The sequence below is a fragment of the Acanthopagrus latus genome, chromosome 11, assembly GCF_904848185.1.
Source record: "Acanthopagrus latus isolate v.2019 chromosome 11, fAcaLat1.1, whole genome shotgun sequence".
Lineage (NCBI taxonomy): Eukaryota > Metazoa > Chordata > Actinopteri > Spariformes > Sparidae > Acanthopagrus > Acanthopagrus latus.
In genome coordinates this window covers 10234434-10261826 of record NC_051049.1, presented here as the reverse complement: position 1 = coordinate 10261826, position 27393 = coordinate 10234434, and the positions used below count along the sequence as shown (strand labels likewise).

At 43.5% G+C, this 27393-nt stretch overlaps 1 protein-coding gene and 1 long non-coding RNA gene across 2 annotated transcripts in view; one reads left to right on the top strand and one right to left on the bottom strand.

Annotated features, from left to right (window-relative positions):
• Positions 1-621: 621 nt before the first annotated feature.
• fgf22 (fibroblast growth factor 22) overlaps positions 622-27393 on the bottom strand; it is a 29892-nt gene continuing 3120 nt past the window's right edge. The window contains exons 2-3 of the mRNA XM_037114990.1: positions 5455-5558; positions 622-3208 (exon numbers count right to left, since the gene is read on the bottom strand). Of these exons, the coding sequence (XP_036970885.1) occupies positions 3014-3208; positions 5455-5558 (299 nt within the window). The 3' untranslated portion in view covers positions 622-3013. The remainder of the gene's footprint in view (positions 3209-5454; positions 5559-27393) is intronic.
• LOC119028736 lies at positions 2047-8415 on the top strand. The gene is made up of 3 exons (XR_005077785.1): positions 2047-2136; positions 8111-8214; positions 8299-8415. It is a non-coding gene; the product is annotated as an uncharacterized LOC119028736 (long non-coding RNA).

The window sequence follows — 27393 nt, the reverse complement described above, 5'->3', positions numbered from 1 at the left end:
TGACAGCAGGAGAACAAGTGCTCGTAGTGTTTATTTTTCAAAAATTGAAAACAATCTTCCAAGGGTGCGGAGCTGGGGACAAAGACATTTGCATGGCAACAGTACCGCCAGACCCCCCATACTGATATTTGTGTGCCGCACCCAGACCCTTGGAGCTGAACTACAGTGTGACTTCACGCCATTCTGACCAGACATGTACCCCGTCACAGTAATCTCACATTATGACAGGCTGAAAGGTTGGCCTTTATTCACCCCAAACAGCCACTATTCATCCCCGACTCTCCTTTCTGTTCCCTGAAAAGACCGAGTGGCCTCCCGTGCCACTGGAGGGCTCGTCTGTGTGTAAATGACCTTGATGCTCAGTCGCATAGTTCATAACCGCAGACCTTTCATCAGACACGGGGAGGTCCTCCACATCAACGCCTCTCCTGCTGTGAGTTTTGTCATGATTATGAAGTGGGGGGGGGGGGATTATGTCGGAGAGCTCTGATGGAGATGTTACCAACACTTAACAATCAGTGCCACGCACAAGACAAGATTAAAATACCATTTGTGCACTTGATGATTTGAATAAAAAAAAAAACGCTTGCTTTGCCTGAGGGATTGAGCCGTGATTCGAGATTTATCCACATTTTTTTATTGAAGTTTACCAAACTCAGCATGGACCAAGGCACTCAAATGATTTTACTTTGCTGAAATGAAACTAAAGAATGTTTGTTCTGAAACTTTGGCCTTATATACAAACTACTATTAGCTTCTTTTTTTTTCCCATGATAAGTGGGTCACAAATATACCTATATCCAGTAGTAATACCATACAAAATGAGCTGAATATGGACTTGAGCATGATTACTATTTTCCCTTCTTTTTTTTAACAGTATGACTACAGGCCAACACAAAAAGTCAACAATAACAATAAACACCAACTTCAAACAGTTAAAGAGTACAAAATGTTTTAAATATATTAAATGTTCTATTAGCGACAGCCTTGAGAAAATGTTAGCAAGACTTGACAGAGAGGCAGTATGCAATAACCATTTACTACTGTGTACAAAATTAATGCATCTTCTGCTAGTGACGTCTGTACCTACGGCTGCTACAATGCATTAAATGACTCAAAACGTATAATAGCATTCCAAGACTGAACGAAGGACCAAGAATCAGAGACTAGATGAGACACAATGCATTTTTATGTTGTTTTTTTTTTTGTTTACTGATTTCTAATCTAGTAGCTGTTGGTTGCTGGATGGGGAAAGCAGTGTGACAGAGGCATGCACAAACATACAAAGGTCTTCTCAGGAAATCCAGCATGTCGTCCCAGTAGTTTAGCTTAGTTTCTGTTGTGTTCTTATATGGAGACGTACACACAGTTCAGGTCATCCATCGATGTGTGTGAGTCAGTAGAGATCTTCATCTCATCTGTACAGTTCAGGTGCAGATCAGTGTCTCTTATCCAGTAGTGTCAGTACAGTATATCCCAAGTAAGAATCAAGAGGTTGTATTTTTCACAGGGCCAAAGCCAGGGCTTTACAAATACAGAGGTCCCGAGTACAATTTCCTCCAATTTATCTCTTTTGTTATTTTCTGTTAACGCCTCAGTTATATTGAGCTCACCACTGTACTTCAAATAAATTCCATTATGGTGGAAAAATATTAATATTTGAACTATTTTATTTATTTTTTTGGCGGCCCAGATTTAGCCTCACAAAATATAGCAAATGTATCATTCAAATTGTACATAATACATTGATAAACAGGAGAAATGTGTTTAGGTAAAATAGATTCACACTTGCTTTTTTGTGAGGCTAAATAAGTGATATTGACCATGTCATTTGTAAGATATGCCAAGAATTAAAAGTTTGCTCGAAAACATTGGGGGGTGCAGCATGTTACTAGCTGCTCATATAGTTTCTGCTGTAGCTATCTGTGGTTGAAGCTAGCTGGCTTTAGCTAATTAGCTCAGTTAGCTGTGGAGCTAGTGGCCATTTTAGCTAAGAGGAGTTTGCCTGCATCACAACCTCAGATCAAAGAGGGAGTCACCACCAGACTGGGACTGACACAATCTCCAAGACTGACGGATGCCAGTTTGAAGACAGAGGATAAAGCACGGACGTGATTTACAGCAGCTCCGACCATGGTGAGCCAAAGTCACGCTCTTTCCGGTGGGCCAACAAGGGACCTAATTTTACTTTTTTTTTTTTTTTTCGGTTTAATCGATGACAAATGGCAACATATTTGACTTGAAAATTAAATTAAATCAAACACATTTTTGGTAACAAATTAGACTAAGTAAGGAAGTTGCCTCTTGTAATGAGCCAGGACAGGCGGGGGCTAGCTGGTTAGCGTGCTAACTTCAGTAGACATGTTGGCAACACAGTAGAGACATGATTATAGTATTTCTGGCCATATCTTGCATGTTGTCTAAATAACTGGAATCAGCCCTTGACTTAGGGTATACTTAAGTTTTTAGTTAATGAATCTGACTCCATCCAAAGCCCACAAAAGGTTGAGCTGTAGAAGGCATGACCGCAGTGTCCCAGCAATTATGGCCCTGATTTGTAGCTATTTCAAAGTTGCTTCATTTCTACTAGTGATACTTCCATTTATCAAAGATTAGATAATTATAACTTTGCTGTACCAGATACTTCTGTTCTGTTTCACTTAGCATCTTAAATAGGCTTAAATAAACTACCCACTGAGCCACATTTTGATGTCTCCAAGCCTTGTAGTCTCTCAAAGTCACCCAAACACTTTACATGCAGTTCAGACAAATGCCTGGAGATAGTATAATTCTACTGTATTGGACTGTATTACTGAACATTATTAGAAAATGGAGAAAATAACTTAAAAGTACATATTATACTAACTCTACAAATGTTATAAACCTCAACAAATGTACATTTATGTGACAGGAGGATGGAATAACAAAAATAAAGATCGCCGTCACGGCTCAACCCTAGCGTGAGGAGGCAGGTGAGCCAGCCGGTTGACGGTCAGAGTTCAGACATGGGCAGCTAAGACGGGAGCATGGGCAGGAAGTGAGTAGACGGGTGCCTCCGTCGAGCCTTGTGACCTCGCCGTGGCTTGCCCCGCCCGTTCAGGGAAACAAACATCTGCCTGCCGCCGTGCTTCCAGCGGAGGGAGGCATACGTGTTGTAGCCGTTCTCCTCAATGCGCTCCTTGAACTTGCAGCTTGGATTGTACTTCACCTGTGATCAGAGGGAGGAGGGAAGAGAGGTTAAGGAGGTTGTAACGGTTGAGTGTTATGCTAACAGCTGACTGCTATTCCTGCTGTGCTATACTAGGCAAACTTCCAAGTGCACAAAGGTTAATGTCTGTTGTTGCAGTAAAAGATTTTCCAGGTGTTTGTGCTTGAGTATGAAGCTGGTTTGTTTTTTTAAGGGCACCAGAGAAGCTTTAAGTTAAGAAATACAACGTCAGGTCACCAACTGACCAAAACTTTTTTCTTTTTTTTTTACTTATTCATAACCCTAGTGGTGTCTAGCCATGCAGTTAGTTTTGGAGTTTCCAGCTGTCCACCTTTGACCCTTCATTCCTGTCTACCCAATAGAGTTCAAGTCAGAGGAATTTCATTTGTGCTTCTAAAAGAAAGTATTGGACAATTAAAATTAAACCCCTTGAAGCAACATTTCTTTTCCCGGAAACAATGTTCTGGTTACTCACAATAATCCCCAGGCCTCACAGTTAAGTTTTCATTGGGTCCAATCTCATGAAACTGATCACAAGGAGGTCTGTGACTGGGACACTGTAGCTGGAAAGAGTCGTTGAGGTTTTGCAGGGTTCTACACATATCAGACTAAAGCTTTAAACCTTTAAAAGATGAGTTTTAACCAAATTTAAGTCAGATTTCTGGACAAATCCTTTTATTCATATTTACGCCTTCCAGGTAAGTATAAGGGTATGTAGCATATATGTTCCCATGCAGACATAGGTTATGGATTTATGTTATTTATTATTCAAGATGATTGTGTTTATTACTTTTAAGGCCTAATATTTATCAAATTGAATTTAAGACCCTTACAAAGTTTTATGGACAAAAAAACACCCTGATTTCAGCGCACAATATGTAATTTTGGCATCCAGCGTCGCTGTTCAGCCGCTCAGAGCAGAGCCAAGCCTTCGGGAGGAACAAACACCCGGAGTCAGATCAGTTCCTGCTCTCTGATCCAGAGCAGTTTACCAACATGAGAAGAGCTCAGAGATTACTTTTACACTCTCAGAATAAGAGGAGGATTTTTGTTCATTCCTATTTATCAACCTGATTGCAGCAGAGTTGACCTCCATTGTTGGGTGTTTATGTTCTGTAATGTCAAATTTGTACTACATGAACAACATTACAGAGAGTAGAGGGGTTAAAGAGAGCAAACCAGAGACTCTGTTGAGTGCTGAATTGAGTGAGAGTTGACCTGAATTTAAAAACGCACAGATGCACACCCTGACTGCGTGCTGTTTCTTGATAGCTTACAGCTAAACAGTAGATTAATCTGGCTGTTGTCATGTCAAGTGAATAAACAAAAAAATGGTCTTCTCATCAAACTCACTTGGCTGGTGTTGAATACCTGTTGGTGGTTAGATTTAAATCGAAACAACTGTTTCTATCTTCTGGTGCAGTTTTTAATTCAAACAGTTTCTACGGGTATACTGATCTGTGAAGGTAATCCACCAGTCAGCCACTTTTCCATGAGGTGGATGCCACTTCTTATCCATTCGTCGAAGAGTCTTGAAAGATATTGTAGTGACAAGAGGCTCTGCTGCATTCCCTTTTTCTGATCCTTATCATACGCCCATAATGAGGCCCTGTCTGTGATAAAATCAGGATAGTATGAGCCTGCCGTGATTCACCTGCCTTTTTCTGTTATTTCGGGCAGTGTCAGAAAGCCTTCTCCTGGTATTTTCATGCCGTGTTTACTGCTTGTTGAAGGCACTTGTCTTATCGCTGATGCTGACTGATTGCTTGTCCCTGATTTCTGCTTTTCCCGAGATGTAAACACATGAGCTAGACACCACACACTTAGGTCTGATGTGTGGCTGATTTTAACAAAGAGATGTGATTACTTTTGAAAGCTTGCTGTGTGAAACAACAATTGGCAGATGGCATGCAAGGACTTTTTAAAGGAGCCCAGCTGGCTCTTTGTCGATGCTGGTTGGGTTTCTGTTTTTTGACAGTGGAGCAAACCACCTCAAGCTGCAGGTATCATCAACCACGGCACAGGTGTACAGCCATGATTGATTGTGACACTTTGACCTTTTCTGGACTTTCCAGCAGAAGATTCCAGACATTTGCCTTCACTTCAGCAGAATCTTACATGTTTGAGTAGGCACTCATTTGGGACCCCTATACATATATACCTCCCCTACCCTCACCACCCGTCCCCCCCTTCCCAGCCCTCCCATCTTGACCTCCAGGAACAATGTTGCCAGGTTGTATACGCACCGATCCAAAGAGCGTGCCTTTCTTGGACATGGCTAAGTACAGCCCGGTGCTGACAGATTTGATGGCAACAACTCCCACACTGACAGATCGGATTTCCATCAGGCCTGGAAAATAAAAGAGGGAACAAGAGTCTGGGTTAGAAACATCTAGCTTTGGGAGTTTCCCCCGTCAAAAGCTGCTCTATCATTAGCGATTAGGATACCAGACAGCCATATGCTCTGGGGAGAGAGAGCCCAAGACAAGAGAGAAAACACACACATACGCAGGACACACACAATGGCCGGAGAGAACTCCTTTTGTGAGAAGACCAGTCGAGCTTGGAGCATTAAGAACAGGTTAATGCCTGGGAATTTGTTTTTTATTAAAGCATAACTGAACAACTATGCACTCGAGTCTCAGATCACACATCCTGAACTACATATGATCTGAACACACTCACAGTGTTTAAGCCTGCGCTGTCCCCATTCACCCATTCAAGCCTCCTGATTCCAGATGTGGCACTACATCCTGATGATGCCCAGTGTTGTTTACTGAGGGGCATTAAACCCGTGTCTGCTGGCCACTTACGCAGCCTCTCCAACTCACTTCACCTCATGAAAAAGCTGGCAAGCTTGTGGACTAATTGTTTCCTCTGGGCACTGATTGCAAACAAGTCCCATGTGGCTCACTCTTGATCTGGTTTTTGTCTGCATACAAAAATAAAGGCACACACCCATTGTCATGGTTACGACGGGGAGATGTTTTGGAGATGACCTGAGGGCTTACCGCAGGGTGCTGAATAGCAGTTAATTGCTTCAGATGAAGCTCTCTTTTGGATGACATCTTTCTGGCTTTCAATGCCCACTTACGCCGTCAAAAGCACCCTGATGTGGCCTGCTATCTGATCAGAGCACGAAATCTTCTTTTTACACCCCTGAAAACCAAGTCTGTGCAGGAGAAAACATCCAATGTTGTTGCTCAAAGACGAGGCACTGCTGGATATTTGTGAAAAAAAAAAGAAAAAAAAAAGATTGTTGCCCTTGGACACATGCTGTAAACATAGCACCAGATCAAGGTGCAGAGGGACAGGGTGACCCAAAGCTGGTAGGAAATGAAGTAGTCGTAAAAGCAGCAGTGGGCCACTGGCCACCCAACTGACCAACCCCCAGCTGCTTCGGTACAACTGCAGGTCTTGTACAGGGCAGCAACTGAGTTCCTGAGCAGTCTCGCTGGTTAAACCCATCCAGCGATGAAAAGTAAATGCTCACACCAGGGGTTTCGCAGGTGCTACTCCCCCTGCACGGCAGCTTTTTTCTGCCTGTTTATTTGTGCAAATCCAGATTTTGTTTGGAAAGAACAGTAAAGCTGAATTTGGCTTGACTTAACATGTTTTGGGATTAAATAATGAGTTAGATATTTGTTTTAGACCTGGCTTTTAAGGACAGCCTCACCTGTATTTAAGTCTGCTTAAATACACAACAAGGCTTCCAAATTTACACTTGGGCACACATAGATTTAATTTTGGGGTACATGTTGAAGTGAGCAATGCTGTCATCCTCTCGAGGAAGGACGGTCTCTATGTCGCCAATAAGTGCTTTTAATAGTTGTTGGTTTGGTGTAATCCTACCCCCCGTCCATACTAGCAAACCATGTGAAGTGATGTGGGGACAAAAACCAGAGGCTCTTTTTTAACTTTCCTCGGACAATGTTTCCTTGTTGAACTAATGGATGGACACAGATGCACATTTGATTTGCTAACTCAGACTGCTGAAGCCTCATATTAGTTTCAGCTCAGCTCTTTTTGGTTTGTGTCGATTCTTGTTTATGTGAAAGATACTGAAAGTTAAAAAGCTCAAAGTCAGCACCAACAGAAGCTCCTCTCTCCTACGGAAAACAATGCACCTGAAACACCTCGTCAGTAGTCCTGCCTTCATTTCCATGATGCCACACTGCATCACCATGTCACACATTCGCATAATTTATGCCTAAGCGGTTGGTTTGGAACTTAAGAATTAAGTTAGCGAAGCTGCTCTGTTGTCGTTAGCAGCGATGGCTCAGGTGTGTGTGAACTGACCAATCAGAGACTGGGTATTCAGAAGGGGGGGGGGGGGCCTTAAAGAGACAGGAGCTTAAACAGAGCGTTTCAGACAGAGAGTGAATACAGCGCTGCAGCACTGGACAGTACAGGAAAACTGATGTGGTTTTTGAGCACTAAAGCATGTAAACCTATTCTGATAGCAACCAGAAATAAGACGATGAACCTGAAAATGAGCATAACACGTCTCCTATAAGAATGCAGTTTTATAGTGAAAGAGGACTCTTGGTGTTGTTCCCCATCACTTACATGGTAAAAACAAAAGGACGTCTTTACAGCCTGTGTGGACAGGTGCAGCAAAAATAAGCACAGAGAGCTGTTTCACCGCATGTTTTTAAAATGTCGTGCCACCTTTTATTTTCTGTGTCTAACACCCCACAGGTGACACCATCATAATACATAATCTCACATTCTGATGCGACCAACGCTTCTCTACCAGACAGCTGCTAATACCATCAGACTACTGTTGCTGTTTTCAAAGAGCACATCTGAAGGGCCCTTACACTTAAAAACACACATCTGCTGCCCCCATCACTCTAAACACGCAACTATCTCAAACCTTTTTTTTCTTTGTTTTTCCAGGTCTGAACATCGCTAGTCGTGCTTACCAAGTGAGGTCATCTAGTTTTAGGCGCAGACACGAAGAAGTACAAAGAGCAAAACGGAGGACAGAAAAGACGAGGAAGGTAAACAAACACAAAGTCCTGTTGAGTGTCTTTCTTCTCTGACGGGGCCGCGTAAAAATACAGCCCTCTCTCCGCCCGACGCAGCTGCAGGGAAGGAGGGAATGCCCCGGTCGAGTCCATCCAGGTACCGACCCAGCTGCACCCCCATCATTCCTTCACAGCCTCTGATCCTCCGAGGAAACATTAACACTTTGATGGCAGCCTCCCCTTTACGAGCTGTGTTTACAAACACCGGGTGTGCCATGGTGGCACCTGGAGCGTGCAAGGGACTCATAAGCAATTAGCTGAGGCCCGGCTGGTGATTGGAGCACTGCAAGGATTTATGGGGGATTAGTCCAGGCCAATGAAAACCGCTGGTGCCTGAAAGTGGTGCCAGCAGTAATAGCCGTTATTTGCTGGTTGGAGTTCCAGGCACAGTAGGTGTGTTGGAAGGATGTTTGTCACATCTGAGACGTGAACAGTAAAATCTCAGGTTTTTAAAAGGTAGAAATAAAAAAAACAAAAAAAAAACCAGACTCCAATAAATCAAAGTGCAACGATACAGTTGTTGTAGCTCTTCATTAAAAATAAATAAATAAATAACATTTCACACATTAAAAATCGTCCTTGCTCCCTTGTCACTGCATTCGTACATGCCGGTGTTGCAGCCAGCAGACACAAAAGATCCGAAGACATGAAATGGGGATTTCACGTTGTCTCGAGGAATCACTCTGGCTCTGGACGCTTGACCACACATCTATAAAGACCAGTTAGATCCATATAACTCACAGTCCCCCCTTTGAAAAGTCACTCCATTGTGTTCAAAGCCCGAGGAATCAGAGTGAGGTATTTCAGGCTATTAGAGGGTTTTTTGAACTGCTGAAATCCAAAGGTCACATTACTGGAAGGAAGGCTGTATGCTGAGTTTAGCCTCCGGACTTGATTTAGTTTGCTAGAAGTATACAATTTTGACCCCAAAAAAGTGTTCAAAAGCTTTGCTGAGATTGATCTTGATCATTTCTTTTTGGCGCTTTTTTGCAGACAACTTAAATTTAAGTCGGAAAGACAGGTCACATCTCTGAATATATTAAGCATTTTGAAATTCACTGCCCTCTCTTTATTAAACCCTGTTGTTTTAACACACAGTCTGGTGTGACAAATACATTTTATCTACACAAATGGGCGGGAACATCTAGTTTGTTCTAATAAAATAACTTTTATTTTAGTGAAATAGTTTTCCTGCATTTTTTCTGTAAATCATTCTACATTTACACTGACATTTAGGGAATTCAGCAGATGCTTTTGTCCAAAGCGACAATACATTTGTCACAAGAAAGAAGCCACAACATATCATTGTTGATAAAGTAAAAAAGAAAAAGATAGAAATAATTTTCAAGCCCTCATCTGTGCATTATAGCTGCTATTTATCAAGGATTTTTTTCATTCAAGAAAAGTTTCAAATCTCTTGAACAATATCCCAGTTAGAAAGACGAGAGGGAAATAATAGAGGCAAATTAGCTCTTTGTTCCTGAGTTGCTTTGGAAACTGAAGGTCACTCCTGCGCCGTGTTCTGCTGAGCAAGTATCAACTGATGGCCCTATTGAGCTCATGAAAATGGTACTTTTGGCTTCCCACTTGCAATTGGCAAGATCTCTTAACCTTTGACATGATTTGGCTGGGACTGTCAATAAGCTCAAGCTGCCATTACAAGCAAATCCTGCACTATACGTGCCTAGTCAACTGTGGACTTGCCATTTATTTCTGCTCTATGGGATTTTTAAAAGCATAGAAAAAGTCTTTTACCCAGTCTTTTTTTTTTTTTTTTTACTCTTTCTTTTCTTTCCGTCCCCCATTTTTTGGACGTTAGCCCATCGTCAGATCATTCAAGCCTTTTCTGACTTTGAAAAAAAAAAAAAAAAAAGACAGAAAGGAAAGCGAGAGACACTCTCACGGGGTTCCCTTTTGTCAGACTCATGGTATGGGGGAGGAGGAGGAGGGAGCGAGTACAGGGTGAAGGTGCTGGTTATAAGATGGGAGCTGTGGCGGTGGGGGCAAGTGCTTCCAATGGCTGCTGCTGCCCCCCCCATCCACCCACCCAACCCCCCCTACCCAATAAGTCTTTGTTACTCACCTGAGAGGTGAAGAGCTAGACAAGATCTTATTAATGACCAAAGGTTCTGAATGGGGCTCTACAAAGTGTGGCAAAATGGTTCCTTTCATCGCAAATTTCGAGCAGAAAAGAGTGAAAGACTGAGCAAAGACAGAGTGAGAAAAAGAGTTTTTCCTGCCTCTTTCCTCCTGTCTTCTTTTTGTTCCTTTTCCCAGGTCTTTAATTTCTTGGGTTGCCCCCTTGAGCAGCCCTCCATGGCTCAGTGCTCGACCAGAGCAGAGCCTGGGAATCTTGGAGTTCCCGCTGTGCTCCTGCTCTTGATTGACATACCTTTTCAATTATTTCACAGTTTGCTTGCTTTTTAAACGAAGAGGGCCCTGTTGTTTTTTTCCTTCTGCCCTCCTTTTCAAAACACAAGCTTTTCATGTCGGGTCTGGGCTGCCGGGCCTAATGGCTGTGACCAGCACCTTTGATCTGCCATGACCCCCTTGAAGGGTCTGGTACTGGGCGAAGCAGCCGCCTGGGTGTATCAGCGCGGACAAAGGCTGCATCACTCACTATTGCTTTAAACACCTTGAGAGATTACCATGAGAACGGGCGCTCCAGTGGAGGCTATCACAGGTGGTGTCATATGGAAACTTGGACATTAACCCTTGAATGTACAGTAAAATACCAACTTACGATTAGCCAGGACTTGTGGAGACAGATGATTTCATTCGCTTGATAAGAGAGGAAAATGTATGACCTGCACTGAATTTATGCTTTCACAAGTATAGTACATTCTAAGTATAGTATATTTAGTATATTATATTATATTTACCCCCCAAAAAATTTAAATCATCAGACAAGAAAATAAAAATGGAAGCTACTCTCACAAAATGTCTTGTAGATGATGGCGTTCAAACGCAGATTACAGCTGAATGAACCGGTCGGCCTGCGGCTTCGAGTGCTGCTTGCACTGATGCAGAATTTTTCAAAAAATGTTTCCCTCCGCTGAAAACCTCTATCGCAGCTGTCCCTCGTCTTTCTTTCCTGGTCCCTACAAAGACCTCAGCTGCTTCAAGCAAAGTACTTCTCAGATCACCTAACACAGAGAGTTTTGGAGACAGACACCAAAACCAGTGAGGTTCTCATAATGGTGTCCTTGAGGTCTGACAAATTTGATCCATTTGATTAAAAGATGAATGCTAGTGTGTTATGTCAGGCTTGCAGGCTGCATGCACCAGATGTAAACCCCTTTCAAGCATTGGATTTTTTATTTATCATTTTTTTAAAAAAACAAACAGACAGTGTCTCACCTAAGATCCGCAACAATTGCCCAAGTACGTAAGGATGTCAAAGTCATGGGGTTTGAAAATAGCAGTTAAATTGGCAAACCCCTTTATCCTAACTTAAGCAAAATGTTTCTCGGCCTAAAAGGAGCTTTTGAGGGTATAAATCTATATAGAGGCCGAAATCATATAATAAGTCAAAGGAGGACAAATTAAAGTCCTATTGTGCAGGTGTTTAACTACCTCCATCACTTTTTAACTGTAATGTCAACACTGCTGACAAGTGGAGACTGTTAAAGAGTGTCCCCACTGCTAGGTCCTCATAAGTGAAATTCACAGTGTCAGGTGGCGGTGAGATGCAGTGAGTGGGAGGTTATGATAGCAGGGATTTCCCCACTTAAACAAACTAGCTCACTTGCAGCATGTGTTGTAGGACAGGGAAGTCAAATTCATAACAAATGTTTAATTTCATGTTACGTCTGTCAGTTGTCATGTGCACATGGCCATTTCATTTATTAGTCCATAAAGCGTAATCGCACTATTGATTTAGGGCAGAGGCCTTTGTTTACGGCCTGACAGCATGATGTTGGGCCACAAAAAAAAAAAAAAAAAAAAAATGACTGCCCTCAGCATGTGGTGACCGTGGGGACAAATCTGCGACAAGTGGTGTGTCAGCACAAAAAATTCCTGCTTCTGTGTCAGCAGCTCAGAGGGCACGCGGGGAGAATGATCAGGATCCGCCCTCACATGCTGAAAGACATACTATATAGAAATGTTACGATGAGTTTACTGTGACACTCATCTGGCAAAATGTCAACATGACCAGCCCAGCCTCTCTGTGGGAAACCAATAAACAAATAAAGAATATCGAAGTATAAAGAGTGAGAAAGTCCAAGAAGGGTGGTGGTTGAGGTCGATGGATGGGTCAAACAAACACAAGGCTTTTACCCAGGAGACCGCTGTTTTGCGTCCTGTGTGAAACCAGAACTCCAGCCTTGACTTTAACCTCACCAAGTAGTTTTGATGCCTAAACCACACCAAGCGATTGGTTTGTGTTCAGTCATTTTAACGTCTGCAGACTGATGAAAACAGGTTGAAATAACTCATTCAATCACTGCAAGCTTCTATCACATTCCTTATTCTTTGCTTAGTAATTGCTTAGTTTAGTTATCTCTTGGTTTATTTTGAAAGTTTTACTCGCCTCGTGTGTTGAGGTGTTTTACTTCCTGTCTTTGTGTTGTTTTCTCACCTTTAAGATAGTCCTAGTTTACCTGTCCCTGATAGGCCCACGTGTTTTTTTTTCTACTTCCAACTGTTGGGTCATCGTCTGTGTTACGAAAGCTCACTTTCCGTTGCTTCCACCTGCTGGCTTGGAGTCATACATTTGGGTCCCTTTTGCAGACCTTGACAGAAAAAGGCCACACACTTCATATCGATTGGTTGCTGAAAGATGAAGGAATGTCTGGTCAGGCGGCTCATATACCGGGATCCTGACAGTTATCAATAAATATTCTGGTGAGCAGCAACGGCGGGCCAGCGGTGATCTCATTTCAGTGAGTGGTTCGTATGAAAGCTGATCTCCAATTTGCTGTGAAATATGACGGCGCTGCAGAGACGGGAAGATAATTTACAGGGAACGCAGTGTGCTGGAGTTCGCAGTTTGGAAAATTCATGTGTGTTCCACCACCTTACAAGGAGGATACAAATTAGTTTTAAACAGCCCTGTAATGTTGCTGTGAAGGTGAATGCAAACTTAAAAGCAAAAATATAGGCATTTCATACATTTTCAGACGGTATTTGAGTGGTCGTTTTGCACCTTTGGCTCCATGTCTCTTTTTCAATGATCAGTCTGATTGGTGCCACACACACACACACACGCACACACACACCACTAGATTAGCTGAAACCAGAGGATGGATGCACAACGCATTTACAAAGACACACCGAGCTAAGTGAAAGGCAAGAGTAAACATGGTCTCCTGATGAACCATGACTCCTGTGGATTCTCCTGGTAAAGTATACTCTACCAAGCAAACTTCTGACCTCTGGATCAAATCCATCACCTGCACACAGCCCTTGATTAGCGCATGGTGGGGGGTCTCTATGGGTTTAGAAAGGGGTTGTCGGTAAAAAACAGTGTATATCCTGATATGTGGTCTGATACTGGTCTGATGCTGGTCGCAACCTCTGGTGGTTTAGAAAATATCGTTCTTTAAGGAGGAAAACGTAAACGTATTAATATTAATTTTCTTCTCCAGTGAAATAACATCGGGTACACCCCAGCCCTGTCGCCACCATCAAATGTTGGCAGCTAACGTTTCTGCAAACCACAGATACTTTTAAATATTTACATGTCATAGACAATACATACAGGGAAGATGGTGAAGTTTGGAGAGAAGGCTGCCAAGTCAGTGCCCGCCCAGGACAAGCCTGTATTTCGACGTTTGTAAGAGTGAAACCACTGGATATTTTTAAGAAGACATTGGGGCAATTTTTTACCATTTTTGTGGCAGACAAAGCAGGTATTTTAAGCCTGAATATGATCTTTTTCTAAACCTAACTAAGAGGTTTTCTTTGATGAACTTAACCAGATCCTAAGAACAGCGTTGTTGCAACGTAATATGAAAACGGAACCTAAAGACAGGGCCGCCCCTACACAATTTTTTATAGGGGGAGGGCCAGAAGGGGTCAATGGTTTATTGATTCATGAGTTACGTATGAGGTGGAAGCATATTATGTCTACAGTACTCATTCCTGAAAAGCATTTGCAAAAGGGTGATGGGAAAAGGATAGACAGATAAAAGCTTATCAGCACATTTGATGATCTCTCATAAATAACGCACAGCTAGTAGTTAACTTTTATTTCAGTGCGACAAACTATATCCAAACACTTAAACTTTCCACACTACAGCACACCAACACAGTGTCAAACAGCCCGCTGAGTGACTGATGCCGGAGCAGGTGTTGTACATCTGCTTTTAAAGGCAGAAGAACCTGCTTTGACGTGACTAATTGGAGTGCCACAATGATTTTCTGCTGTATATCTAAAGTTCCTTTGGAAATGATGCATTTTTTAAAATGAGCACATGCCAAGGATATTACTAAAGTCAGTTTATAAGCAGTTGCACATTTTTGTTATGACCTTCTCACATTGCAGATTTTGTCTTGAATATAGATGTACCAACACACTGTCATGACCATTATCTGTGGTTGTTGCATGCGTGACAAGAGCAAAATTCTTACACCAGAACCTAGAAAAATGATGGCCTTTTTTCTGATGCCTCGTCCAGTTGCTCAGCTTTAGTGAGGTTTTGGGTCAATTTTAAACAGATTAGTTGAGGTTGAGGTCAGCTTTTTTCATGCTCCTCATTCTGAGGCACACTCCACCAAAAGGTTGGACTTAACGATTTTGGTCAAAGTTGAGGGTTTGCTCAGGATTTCCCTTTCATTAATGTAAAAACACCCTCGTTGAGTCACTGTCCATAATGTTTCATACGCACGGTGATGACATGATGACATTTATTTTTGTTTGAATAAGTGTGATCAGGCTCAGAACACATATATGATGCAATGCCCTTACTGGTTTAATGGACCGACCAGTGCTGGACAGCAATAATAAAAATTTACAGTCTCTTTAACGGGAGCTGTGACTGCCGCTCTGAGAGCTCCACTTTTCCAGCAGCCAAGGGTTTTGAGAGCGGCCCTCTGTCGCAGAGCTGTACATGTACCTGTCTTTCTCTCCTTCCTCCTGTCTTCCATCTGCCAGCCTGCTTTTCGCTGCCCGTCTGTCCCTCACTTCTCCCCTGTCGCACCTCTTTGGTCTCTGTCTCAGTCTGCCTGGGTCACGCCTCCCCTCCCTCCCTAAAGCGGCCTGTCTGCGCCGGGTCTCCGGACATGCATCATACCTATTAACTCTCACAGGAATGGGATAATTTATTCATGCCATACCGACAGCTATGAGATATGTCTGCTCCGAGCCAGGCGCACACAAAAAACACAAAAACACACAAAGCGCCTGCAGTTCTCCGTTTTTTTTGTCACTTTATTCCTGCTTTTACGAGAGAAACACAATTTTTTAAAGGAGGAAAAGAAGAACTAGAAGAAAAAAAAATCTCCAAGATAGTCAGTAATGAAATTAACTGAACAGCCCTCACTCTGATCTCCCGCCACATGTTATTCAGAGGCGCACATTCAGGCCAACATGCCAAGTTACTTGGCCCTGAGATCTGATTCTGTTCCTCAAATGAGATCAGGCTCTCTGGGAGTCTGAACAGTGTTTCTCTTGCCTAATTTAGCTCCGAATTCCTGGACAGTTAGGAATCCTTCAACCCGTGTTTGTTCTGATCAAAGACAATTCAAAAAGCACATAATTATAGTAGCAGCAAAGGAAATAAGGAACAGGACTATTCTCGTACCCCCTTTTCCCTTTTTTTTACACACTTGAACGTTCACAGATCTAAACATGCTGTCACTCCCTAAATCACTCTGTACACAGTGTGCAATGTCGCCTATACCTTGGTCTGCGTGCGTGCGTGTGTGTTTGCTGCATGCGGTCCACCCTATCCAGGAAAAAAAAAACTAAACAAGAACGATGGATAGAAAAGACAGGAAGAAAGGAGAGAAAAGACAGGCGGAGGGCTGGTCCTCCCTGCCCACGTATCACTTGTTGTTCCCACATTCCATTAAAATCTCTGGGGGGATGAGAGCAAAAGATGAGACCGATAAGATTATTTTTCTCCTGTCCTTTTAATCTCCGTCCATAATTCAGAGGACAGTGATGTTGTTGTTGGTATTAATATCATTACACTTCACTGGGCTCTCAAGAATCGCTCATACGAACAGCTTTCTTTTGCACCAACCAATTTTGCAAAATCCATTCGCCAGTTTTATATATAGAAGTTTTATGCCTAATAACACCCGACAGTGTACAGTAACACAACCTGTCTTGCTGTCTTTTGTCCATCTCAGTTTCGTCCCTTTCACTGAAGTCATTGCCTACTTCGCTTTTGCAAATTTTAGCGTCTAACTTCACATCAAACCGTTCCCTCGTTTTTTCTTCTCTCCGTGCAGCTCTGCGGCACTGGGGAGGTGGGATATCAATCTCTATTATTCAATAAGGAAATGTCATCCATGAAGAACTACCTGAGCACACATTTCAAAAGGAATCTGGAAACAATTTTGAAGTGCACTCTCTCAAAGTTGTGTGCAGGCCGGTGTTCGGCCCGTTCCCCCCTGCGTGCCAGACTGAGCCACTGAGGGAGGTGTAAAGCAGAGACAATCTCCCTCTCTACAAGACCGAGCCTGTGAACAAGCCACATGGTGGTGATCTGCTGAAAACTGACTCCCGCACTCCCTCGGCCCCGGCCGCAAGGGGTGACATTCTCTCACACACAATTCAGAGGCTGGTCCTCTTTCAGGACTCGCACTCGGCCCTTTTACCCCCACCCTTTCATACGGTGCTGCTGGGAGAAGCACTCCAGGGATTAGCCCAGCCAGGTCTTTCAAAGGCCATTAGAGCAAATTACAGGTATCCTGTTACCAGTGCGCTGGGACAGGCCAGGTGAGGGGCGCAGAGGCCAGGCGGGAGAGCAGGGGTCAGCTTGGGACAAAAAGACAAGGCCACCCTGGGCCCCACTCTATCGGAGTGTCTCCCTGGCTCCACAAACTGGTAGGCCCGCATCTATGAATGGCTCATTTGATGGGACCTCAGAGACATTGTCTCACCACCGTAACTTTAGCCTTTTTATTTCTTAGTGCCCCCCACCCACCCCCACAACTCACTCTCCCCTCCCTGGTTTTCTCGTCTTTCGATTGATGTGGGCATGACTGTGCCCAGTTAAATGATCACACCAAACAACTGTAAAACGTGAGCAGAAGTCGATAGAATATAACAGGACTCTCTGTCGTATCGACCGTGATACTGAGGGTATGACTTCCCCTCGGTCGTGTCCTCGCGACGCTGTCAGCATGCGTCGCATGAAAAAGTGTCGCCTCGGGCTACAGATTTAATTTGAAATGCGTTAACCATTTCCACTTCAAAACCTAAATTTAAATCGTGATGGAGACCACACAAGCATTAATGTGCGTTCTGTCAATGTATCAGTATGCTGCAGGCATCATGAGACCGATGCTGTCGATAACGTTGTGGAGATGGCCACAGGGAGTTCCGCATCCTGCTATTTTCTCTACGCTACTCACACACACACACACATACAAATATGCCAGCACACACACTCAACACACACACACAACACACACATGCCTCTTGGCCACTTGTGCCGGCCACACTCGCACAAGCACACATACACATGCCTCACCCAATCCCAACCGGTGGATGACAATCTAGTCGAGGAGTTGCGGAAGTGTTTCATTAGCCAATTACCGCTGCTAGATAAAGCCAGCGTTCCCACAGTCCGTGAGGCCGGGGGTCAAATGTGACCAATTACCCTCCATCCCCTCACAGGACACATTAGTCTGTCTGATTTATCCCCAGACAGACTGACCCAATACTCCAGAATCAGCGTCCACATCTGGATTTGTCTGTGTATGTGTGTGTGCAGAGGCAGTTGTGCTCAGTCCAACTGCAGCTAAATGTTAGTACAAAGAGAAGAGTTCAGGGGAAAAACAATCACAAAGCTCACTGAGAATATCAGTCCGACAGGTCAGAGGTTGTAGTCGCAGACGAATCTTTCCTACCACACACACACACACACACACACACACACACACACACCATCAAACCAGTGATTAGTGTACCTGAACGTCCTGTCAGCATGCAATCTGTGGTACTTATTCCACTGAACACTAACTTCCTTGGACATGCTAAGCTGTGATTGTACATAATGGAACATCAATCAGTTCATTAAGGACCTCCAGGATGCGGAATCAGAGGGCCAAGACCCTCCACTGATCAAACCCCAAGTTTACAAGCAAGAAAAAGTAACACTAGAGGACGACCTGAGGGAGTGGGTGAGCGATGGCGGGAGGGAGGGGGCTGGATGGATAGCAGAGGTGAACAAGGTTAACGAAGCCCACGGTGTGCTCGCCTACGGTACTGAGGGGCCGTCCAGGAGGCCTCCTCTTTAATCAAGGAGGGCAGACGGCTTCCAAATCATGCATCACATCCGTAACAAGCGAACAGCAGGCTATCAAAGGCTTCACAGATAGTTACGAACAGATCTGCCTGCCGAGAGCTTTGTGACTCACGGCTTCTGCAGTTTCCTGAACTTTGGTACCCTGGGAGGAGCAGGCGGGATGGCGGGATCCGCATTAGACTGAGGTCATTCCCCTGTGCCACTTAATTGCAGTAAGCTGGTGTGTCGCATCTGTGGCTGGTTTGGATGGCTGTCCAGACCAGACTCAGCCACCCTGAGTGGAAACACAATCAGGAGAAAACAAAGGCCCTGTTTACGGTTTCCTAACTTCTTTTACCCTGGGCTGTCAGCACTTAACTCTTCAAGTAGTCACTGAAGAACATCCCCGTCTGGTCCAAAGCAGCATTCCCAGTATTTCCTGGTCAGAGGAAAAATAAGTTGCCGAAGCTATTAGAGCCCCTTGCAGGTGACGGGCATGTGAGCGTGGGTAGCTGGCAATGTACTTCAAAGAAAATAAAATACGAAAGAAAAAAAAAAAAGCTTTGACTGCGCAGGCTGGCGGACTGACTTATGCTGTGTTCATGTGATGTTAAAGTAATAGTAATTACGATTACGCATTCACAACACTGGGAGATTTTTTTGTAAATTCATTTTCTGGAAGCTGCAATTTAGCTATATTCGTGCTTAATAATTCAGAGGTGCCTAAAAAACAAACAAACCTTGATGCCTTTCCACATTTCCTACAATCCGCTCTTAAAGGTCATATTGATAACACTTTTATGTTGGCAATCTACAGAATATAAGTATCCTTCAAAACACTATTATGATTGTGACTGAATTATTTAAATTGTTGGGTCCAAAATGATTGTTCTTGTTTATCGCTCCTCAGGAATTCTGATGGTGTAAAAGGGTCCTTCTGAATGTCCCTATCGTAGATAAAACATGATTGAGTGCCCTTCTGAGAGAAAACATATGTTGAAATGCCCCCTTTAATTTTGAATATATCATGACTTTCTACATGTTGATGCCCCCTCATGAACGAGGTGCTGTTTTCATTTATTTTTGCCCGTGCCCCCAAAACATTTTGAGTCTGCCACTGCGAGAGACTAAAATTCAGCATATCTTGCCCTCAGCTGCTTCGATGTTGACCGTTCTTTTTAATCAATTTCTTATGAGTCCCCCAAACTTATGCTTAACTGCACCTTTAACTCTCAAATAACCAACTCAGTAATCATGAAAGTGTCTTTAGCTGCGACTGGCTGACGTGCTGATTTAGTCATAGCGAAACTTTTATTAATAACTGAGAAATGATTTTTGCCTCGTTTGTTTTTTGTGTGTAGTTCTCTATTAAGCCACAGTCTAACAAACCAAGTTAGTTTTGGAGAATACTGTCAACTCTAAGTGTGTGCATGTGTGGCTCAGGTGTGCAGCGAGGTTCCAGTCAGTGAGCTCCTGGACACAGAATATTCTCTCTGGCCTGAGCCTGCCCCATATTTACATTATTAAAATGAGACGGGGGCATACGGGGAGGTGACAGAAGGCACAAGAGTGAAATCAGGGCCCTGTCAGAGCTGTCACTTGCTCCACTGGCCAAAGGGCCCTGACCCCAATCCTATCCACTGCAGGGGAGGAGAGGGGGAAATGGAGACAGCAGCCAGATAGATGGTGATAGGTAGAAAGGGGCAGACAGGTAGATAGAAGCAAAAGAAACAAGAGGATGATAGTGAAAGATATGTGTATAAACAGTAGGTGAGGAGATCTGGGTACAGAGGGAGAGGATTCATGTAAAAGCGGCATTATCTTTGCAAAGATTTGGTAAAAACATGGTGTTTTACATACACACTTGCATACTGTCTGAACAGTCATGAATGAATGCAACTGTAAGCAGCAGAAAATTGCTGACCACAATGCAAACTTGTCCCAAGTCATTCATAAAAATTTCGCCAACTTGCCTCGATGAAATTTGGTAAGCAAAGCGAGGGACAGGACACCGGTCTCAGGAGTGGTCCGGTGTACGGTGAGGGCTTCACTGTCCAACTCCAACTGTATCTCTACACTGCTTCATGCCACCCGCTGTGGTCTAATGAGGAGCATGGCCTTCCAGACGGGGAAAAACACCCGTGTGCACACGAGCATGCACATGTCAGCGTCACACACACATACACACACACACACACACACGCATGTGTCTGAACTGAGTGCGAGGTAAGGTCTGGTTCATATTAGCCATTAGGGAAAGGAAACACACATCTTTTTCAGTTTAGGGTCCACTTCATGCTCCTGCAATGGCACAAGTATAAACACAGGCGCATGCATCCTAAATGTACGCAGACATTCAAAGAGCCCTGACACGATACTCACATCCTGCTTGCGTTCGTTTAGAGAAAATGGCCTCCGAGATAAAAGGCAGGTATGGGTGGATGTGTGTTATTCGAGTTCAGAGAAGACACTGTACGGTCTCAACCTGCTGGCATGCACAGACCTGCATCAGAGTTGCTGTTTTTAGCCGTCCGCATTTGCATTAATTATCCTACTTTCAGGAAATGCATTTGCAACACAGATATTCGGTCCAGACAGCGACTTCTCTGTTTCGGTCTTCAAAGCACGAAAGCTTCAGTGCAGAGGTTGTTCATCTCATGGAACAAAATCTGACAGATGGTTTGTTTGCTTTCATAAAAACTGTCATCTAAGTCCAAGACAAATCAAAATATCATGTGTTAATTTATTTCTTTTTCTGCACAAGTAGAGATTTTACCCTGTTCCCATCCAGTTGTAAGTCCGTATGGTCATAAATCCTGTGTTGTGACCCACGTACACGGTGAGGTGTACTGGCGTTTTAAGATCAATGAAAAAATAAATGCTGTATGATTATGATTAACACTTTGAATAGTGAATGATTAGCACTTACCTATATTCTGCTTTCTAATGCATAAAATACAATCACAGCCATAGTCACGCTCTTATATTGTCCAGTAATTCTTTTTTTGCCCTACTAGCAACATAGGGCTGTAGGGGTAGGGGCATCAGTTCACCTCTTTGTTCCAGAAATATTTCAAAAACTACCATTATGTATACTCATTAAAGTTTGATTTAAGAATTAAGACATTCATGTTCTCCAGCAGATAAACCCTTCTGACTGTGGTGACCCCCTTTCTTTTCCATTGTTTTTATTCTGGTGTAATTTTTGTATTCATTTCAAGTGTTTGATAGATTGATGTGGAATTTGGATACTCATGGTGCCCAGAGGATAAATCTACAGATTTTGTTTACTTTTCATTGCGGATTGAAATTTTGGTACAGACATTAATGGTCCCCAGAGGATACATCGAATTGACTTTGATGATAACTTCACTTGTCTTTTGGCGAAATGTCGTGAAAGCTGTTTGATAAATGATCATAACATTTTGTATAGATAGTTGTTGTACCCTGAGGTTAAATTTATTGACCTTACTGCGCCACAAAAAGCTCAAAGTTTTCAATTATTGTTTGAAATATCCCAACATCTACAAGATGGACTGGTGAAAAAATTAGTTGCTCCCCTGTGGATAACTCTCCATGATTTAATAGTAATCCCATTACCTTTTCCCAAGTACCACCTGTTCACAATAAAAAATGCAGTTTTCTCTATAATATTGTTAGTAGAGTTATGTGAATTATTTGTGGCTGTAGACTCTAAGTCTTGTTTAAAACTGCTCTTCCAAAACTTTAAACACATAGAAAAACATGATGTGATAATTCAGAAATATTATATTATCACTGGAGCTCTGGTGCAAACAATCTAATGTGCTGCAGAGAGCGGTTAGTTATCAAAAATCTGTCATTTGCAGATATGAATCTCAGAGCGACAGAGCAGCATGTCTCCACAAAGGTGTCATGAGTAAACAGATCTCCAGTCTATCACACATATCCAGGAGCTGTTAACTAAATTTTTTATGACTTGATTGCCTGACAGCGAGTCAATATTTAGCAACGGAGATTGATGGGCAGGTTCTGGTTGCTCCGATTGTGCGTGGGAGTTGTGAGAGAGATTAAAGTCTGTTCATAAAGTCCACGGAGTTCCAGCATGCTCTCGTGGCTCTTACAGCCTCACAGGGAAAATAAAAGGGTGGGGAGCCCCGGATTTACCTGTATGTCACCTAAGAGAAAGACCGATTTTACAGCCTCTTATTACTTCCTTTATGATCTGGACCGAATCCGACAGGGAGGGATATGTGTCTTTGGGGCAACAGGTGCATTACATTCCAACTATTATTGTTTCCCAGTCCCGGGCTCCTTGTGATTTTAGGTTAAACCTGAACACCTTTAAACTCCCGTACCATTAGCCAGTCAGCCGTAGCTGTATTTAGGGATGCCAAGTTGTTTCTTTTTTCCCCTCTACAGCAAGGGGTTCTCTTTCAGCTTCTTTATTCCTGGGCCAGTGGTTAAACGCCTTCCAAGACATGATGTCTGGCTCAGTTCGAGCAGGGAGGTGAGAGGCTTTATTGGAAGGGTCAAAACAAAACCATTAATCTGTCTTGGTCTATCTAATGCTGAGGCAAGACCTGTCTCCCCTGACTCAATGGGCTGATTACATCAGTGCGTGTGTGTGTGTTCGTGCTTGTGTGTGTGTGTGTATGCGTGTGTGTGTGTGTGTGTGTGTGTGTGTGTGTGTGTGTGTGTGTGTGTGTGTGTGCTCGCAGGGTCCGAGATGTGAGTGGCAGCTGCTCCTTGGTGAGAATTTCCTTTGGCGAGTGATTTCAAACATGTGGTGCTGCATGAGTAAGACTAGCTGGCCGACTGTTCCCAACTGATCTAATTAATACTCATTTTACGCCTCACACCCCCCCCCCCCCAAAAAAAAAGCACAGTAAGAACACTGCTAATGTGTTCTCATTGAGGGAAAGGGCAAAATCTTCAGCCATGTTTTAAAAACCTTACTGCTTGGCTGTGACCAAGTTAGTATCGCGTTGCTTTGCTGTAATTAATTGTGGCTCATTACAATGCTGTATAAAACCCCTAAATCATGGAGGGAGTTCTTGGATGGCCACAGATCATCAGACTCACAGAGAAAAATGTGGCAAATATAAAGGTTATTTTTCCTGGCCGAGAGAATGCTGGAAGAGTCAATCTTGCTCTATTACACTCTTCAATCATTTTCTGGTGTATACACTATTTCGTCCTTCGAGTATTTAGAAGCTGATATGCCGACACCTTGTATTCATTGTCAGAAGCGTTCAGGAACATCAGTGCAAACATCTTCTATCAACGGCTTTAAGATCCAAGTAGCCGGCTACTGGCACCGTGAAGTCTTCTCTTTTGTGTTTCGCTTCACACCCACAGGATGTTCAGAGCTGTGGGATGCTATAACTGAATTGGCTGCTGGAGCCAAAGTCAGACTCTATAAACCTGCTGATGAACCCAGTAAATCCCAGAGAGGAGCCGCCGCCAGACTGCTAAAGGTTGTTAGCTACTAATTGCTACATTTCTCGCGCCCATTCATGATATCAAACCCTGGTGGCAGAAACCAGGGATGCTCGGCTAATTAGGGTGACACTGACACTCTTGTCCTGCGACGTTCCCAGGACGGTGATAGTGTGTGTCTGTGTCTGCGTTTGAGAGAGAGAACTAACGCGCATCCGTGTGCCAGAGATGTTTTAAGTAGCCTTTCGGCCTCTTAACATCAGGAACAGCTGGCAATGGGTCGTTTTTTTTTTGTTTTTTTTATTTGTCTCCCACAAGCTGAGGCCATGCACTGTCCTTATTGGGGGTGGTTGGGGGGATAATAAATGCATGATTCGTGGGATTTTACCCTCCTGTTGGCATCCAAAATGTCCACGAATCCCTTCTCAGTTGAGACGACCCAGAGGAAACCTTACATAATGCCTAATGAGCAACGGGAAACGCTCCAGCACTCCTCTAGCCTTTAATTTCCACCTCAATACTGAGCAGAGCACGCCCCAGCCCTTCTCCTAGCCTCATTAACATGAGCATTCTCTCGATTCAAAACACCAAAGACTTCCTTCGGCCAGGTGCTTCCCTCTGAGCCCCTCCAACCACGGTGCTGTTGATCCAGTCACACGTCCCCACATGAGCCCTACCAGAGTTAATGGTGAGTCATGGTGAGGATGGCCAGGACAGAATGAACTTCCTAACACCTTTAAAATGGCAGACAGCAGAGCACAGACATTTTGTAATGTCTGTCGCTCTGGCATGTGTACGCCATTGTCCCTAAATTGCAGTCTAGATAACACGCTGACGACGGAGCGGGAATTTGTTGTAATAAAATCCTTGTGGAAACATTTAGCTCCTCTATAGCACTTCTTACACGTGTATGTTTAAGGCTTTGGTGAAAATAATGTCCTCTGAAGAATGGTGAGCACTTAACAAGAGCTTGAGAGTAGTTTACTGTTTGACTAACTGTTCATGAGTGGCACTTAAACATACTTCCTGTGTATTTCCTGAGATTTACCCATCCTTCAGTTTAAACAGGTTGCATCAAACAAAAATAAGCAAAAGTAATTCAAAAATAAATTGATTAAAATGAAGTAATAAGAAGTCACAGCTCAGCGTTCAAGTTTCATATATCGTTTGCACCATTAACTGCTTGTGATGCTAAAGTAACTTCCTGTTTGCACTCTTTAGCACTTCTGATTGGACAGCTCACGTTTCTAAAGTCTTAACCGGAAAAGGCATTTCATGGTATGGGTGATGCTCCAAACCTAGCAAACACCTACTTACTTATACATCCAGCAGTTACAGAGCAGCTTTACCCAGCTGGCACTGGACTCCAACACTGCACAGACGTCAAATTTCAGTTGGAAAGGAAGAGTTAGACGTCTTTGAGGAAACCTTATGACGATTGTGTTTTGAGAGGAAGTCAGAACAAAACTTCCTAACCCTAACCGAGCACTTTTTATGCCTAAACCTAACCAGGCCATAAATGCAGCAGTGTCACAAGCTACAGTTGAAAATGAAACCTAATGAAAGGTAAAGTTGCGACATTAAGAAACGTGAGGTCTCAACATATCCATGGCCGGCAGAAATGTACTTTTGCCAAACATTTATTCTGGCAACTGAGTAGTGCTGAGTTTAATATTTTCATCACAGCCGATGCTGCCTAACTGGTCCAATCTTTCAGCTAGATTTAGTCATCTGTCTGCAGCGCACGTCCTGTCTTTTCCCATTTTCAAATTCAAGTCAGTCTCTCCTTGGCGAGTGACACTTTCCCCTGTCTAAAACAAGTTTGAATAATTTCAACAACATATTTCAGCAGGGTGGAAGGTTTTCTTCCCATGGGTCCCATCCAAGTCAAATACACTCATGAACTAGGAAAACTCTCACATCAAACAGCGAGATGTTGCACACCAAGGGAAATTTGGTAAACACAACACGCCCTGGCTGTGAGAGCCGCGCGGCTGCAGAGGCAGAACGTCCGTGGTGACTCCTGCGATCATTGCGCCGCGGCAAGGTGACCTTATTTCCTAAGGGTGAACGGGCTGTCACTACCTGGAGGCTGCACAAACGTTTGATGCCTTCAGCCACACACACCCAAAATGTAACAGTCCATCCTTTAAAAAAATGGGATGAAAAAATGAAATCATAACATTCAAGTGTTTGCAATGCGGCTTGCCAAGACAAACACTTCCAAGAATTTCGAAGACAAAACGTAAAGAATAAATATGAAACTATAAAAATTGAAGCTGTAAAAAGATCAATTAGCCCTGATGTATTGATTGTGTTTGACTTGAGTGACTGTACACACAGAGCAGTCTCTTTTCCTGCACTCTACTCTCTACTTAGCGTTATGATTTGCTGCCGCAATTGATCATGAAATGGTTGCTGGGTGTGCCCGCACAGCTGTTGTGCTGTCTAATTAGCAGGCTGTGACCGATGACCTAGGACAGGATATGATGCGTACCTGCCTCTGGAGCTTTTGTAAACACTTGGGTGTGTTTTTCCCCTCAATCCTTCGCTGCCTCGCCATAGGTCAAAAGAAAAACATGTTCGAGGCCCTCCCAAAGCCGGCCCCTCAAAGCACTGTACTTTGTTTCTTCTTGTGGCTGTTTCAGCAAGTTATTTTTAGTAAGCTCGATGATCAAGTGGTCGGTGGATCTATATTTAGGGCTTTCACGCGCTGTAGCCGAGTCACTTATCTAGTCCGATTGCTATCTCTCTCATTTAACTAACAAATGCGGTAAAAGTCTCTGTAAGCGTAAAGCATGCTCTGATTCTGATAACAAAGCAGATACCTGAAACTTTAGTGCTTGTGTGTGTTTGACCGTGTGCTTGTGTGTGTTTCCGCATGTGTGCTCACAGGACAGGACTTTTTTTTTTTTTTTTTTTCTCGGGACACTTTGGAGATGGAACTGATACACACTTGGCCTGTCCCATCAATCGCTGAGGCAAAAGTTTTGAATTTCATCGCGCGCAATCCTTCCATCAATAACATCTGGCGAGGCAGTGACTCCTCTACGCTCCTTTTGCTTTTCATACGACCAGCTAATTCCTCACAAACTGAAACTCCAGGGGGATAAACAAGAGTGCATTCATTTATCATGGGTGTTTTTTGTAATTTCTTTCTTTATCTCCCCTCAGCCTTGTCCAGTCCTTCTCCCTCTTCCCTCAGCTGTTCCATGCCCCTGCTCCACTGGGATTGATACAATATTTTCCAACCTCAATTAGCAGAGAGCCTGTTGACTAATTCCAACTGTTTTTGCACCTGAGTGGGAGCTGGGAGCCCGGGCTG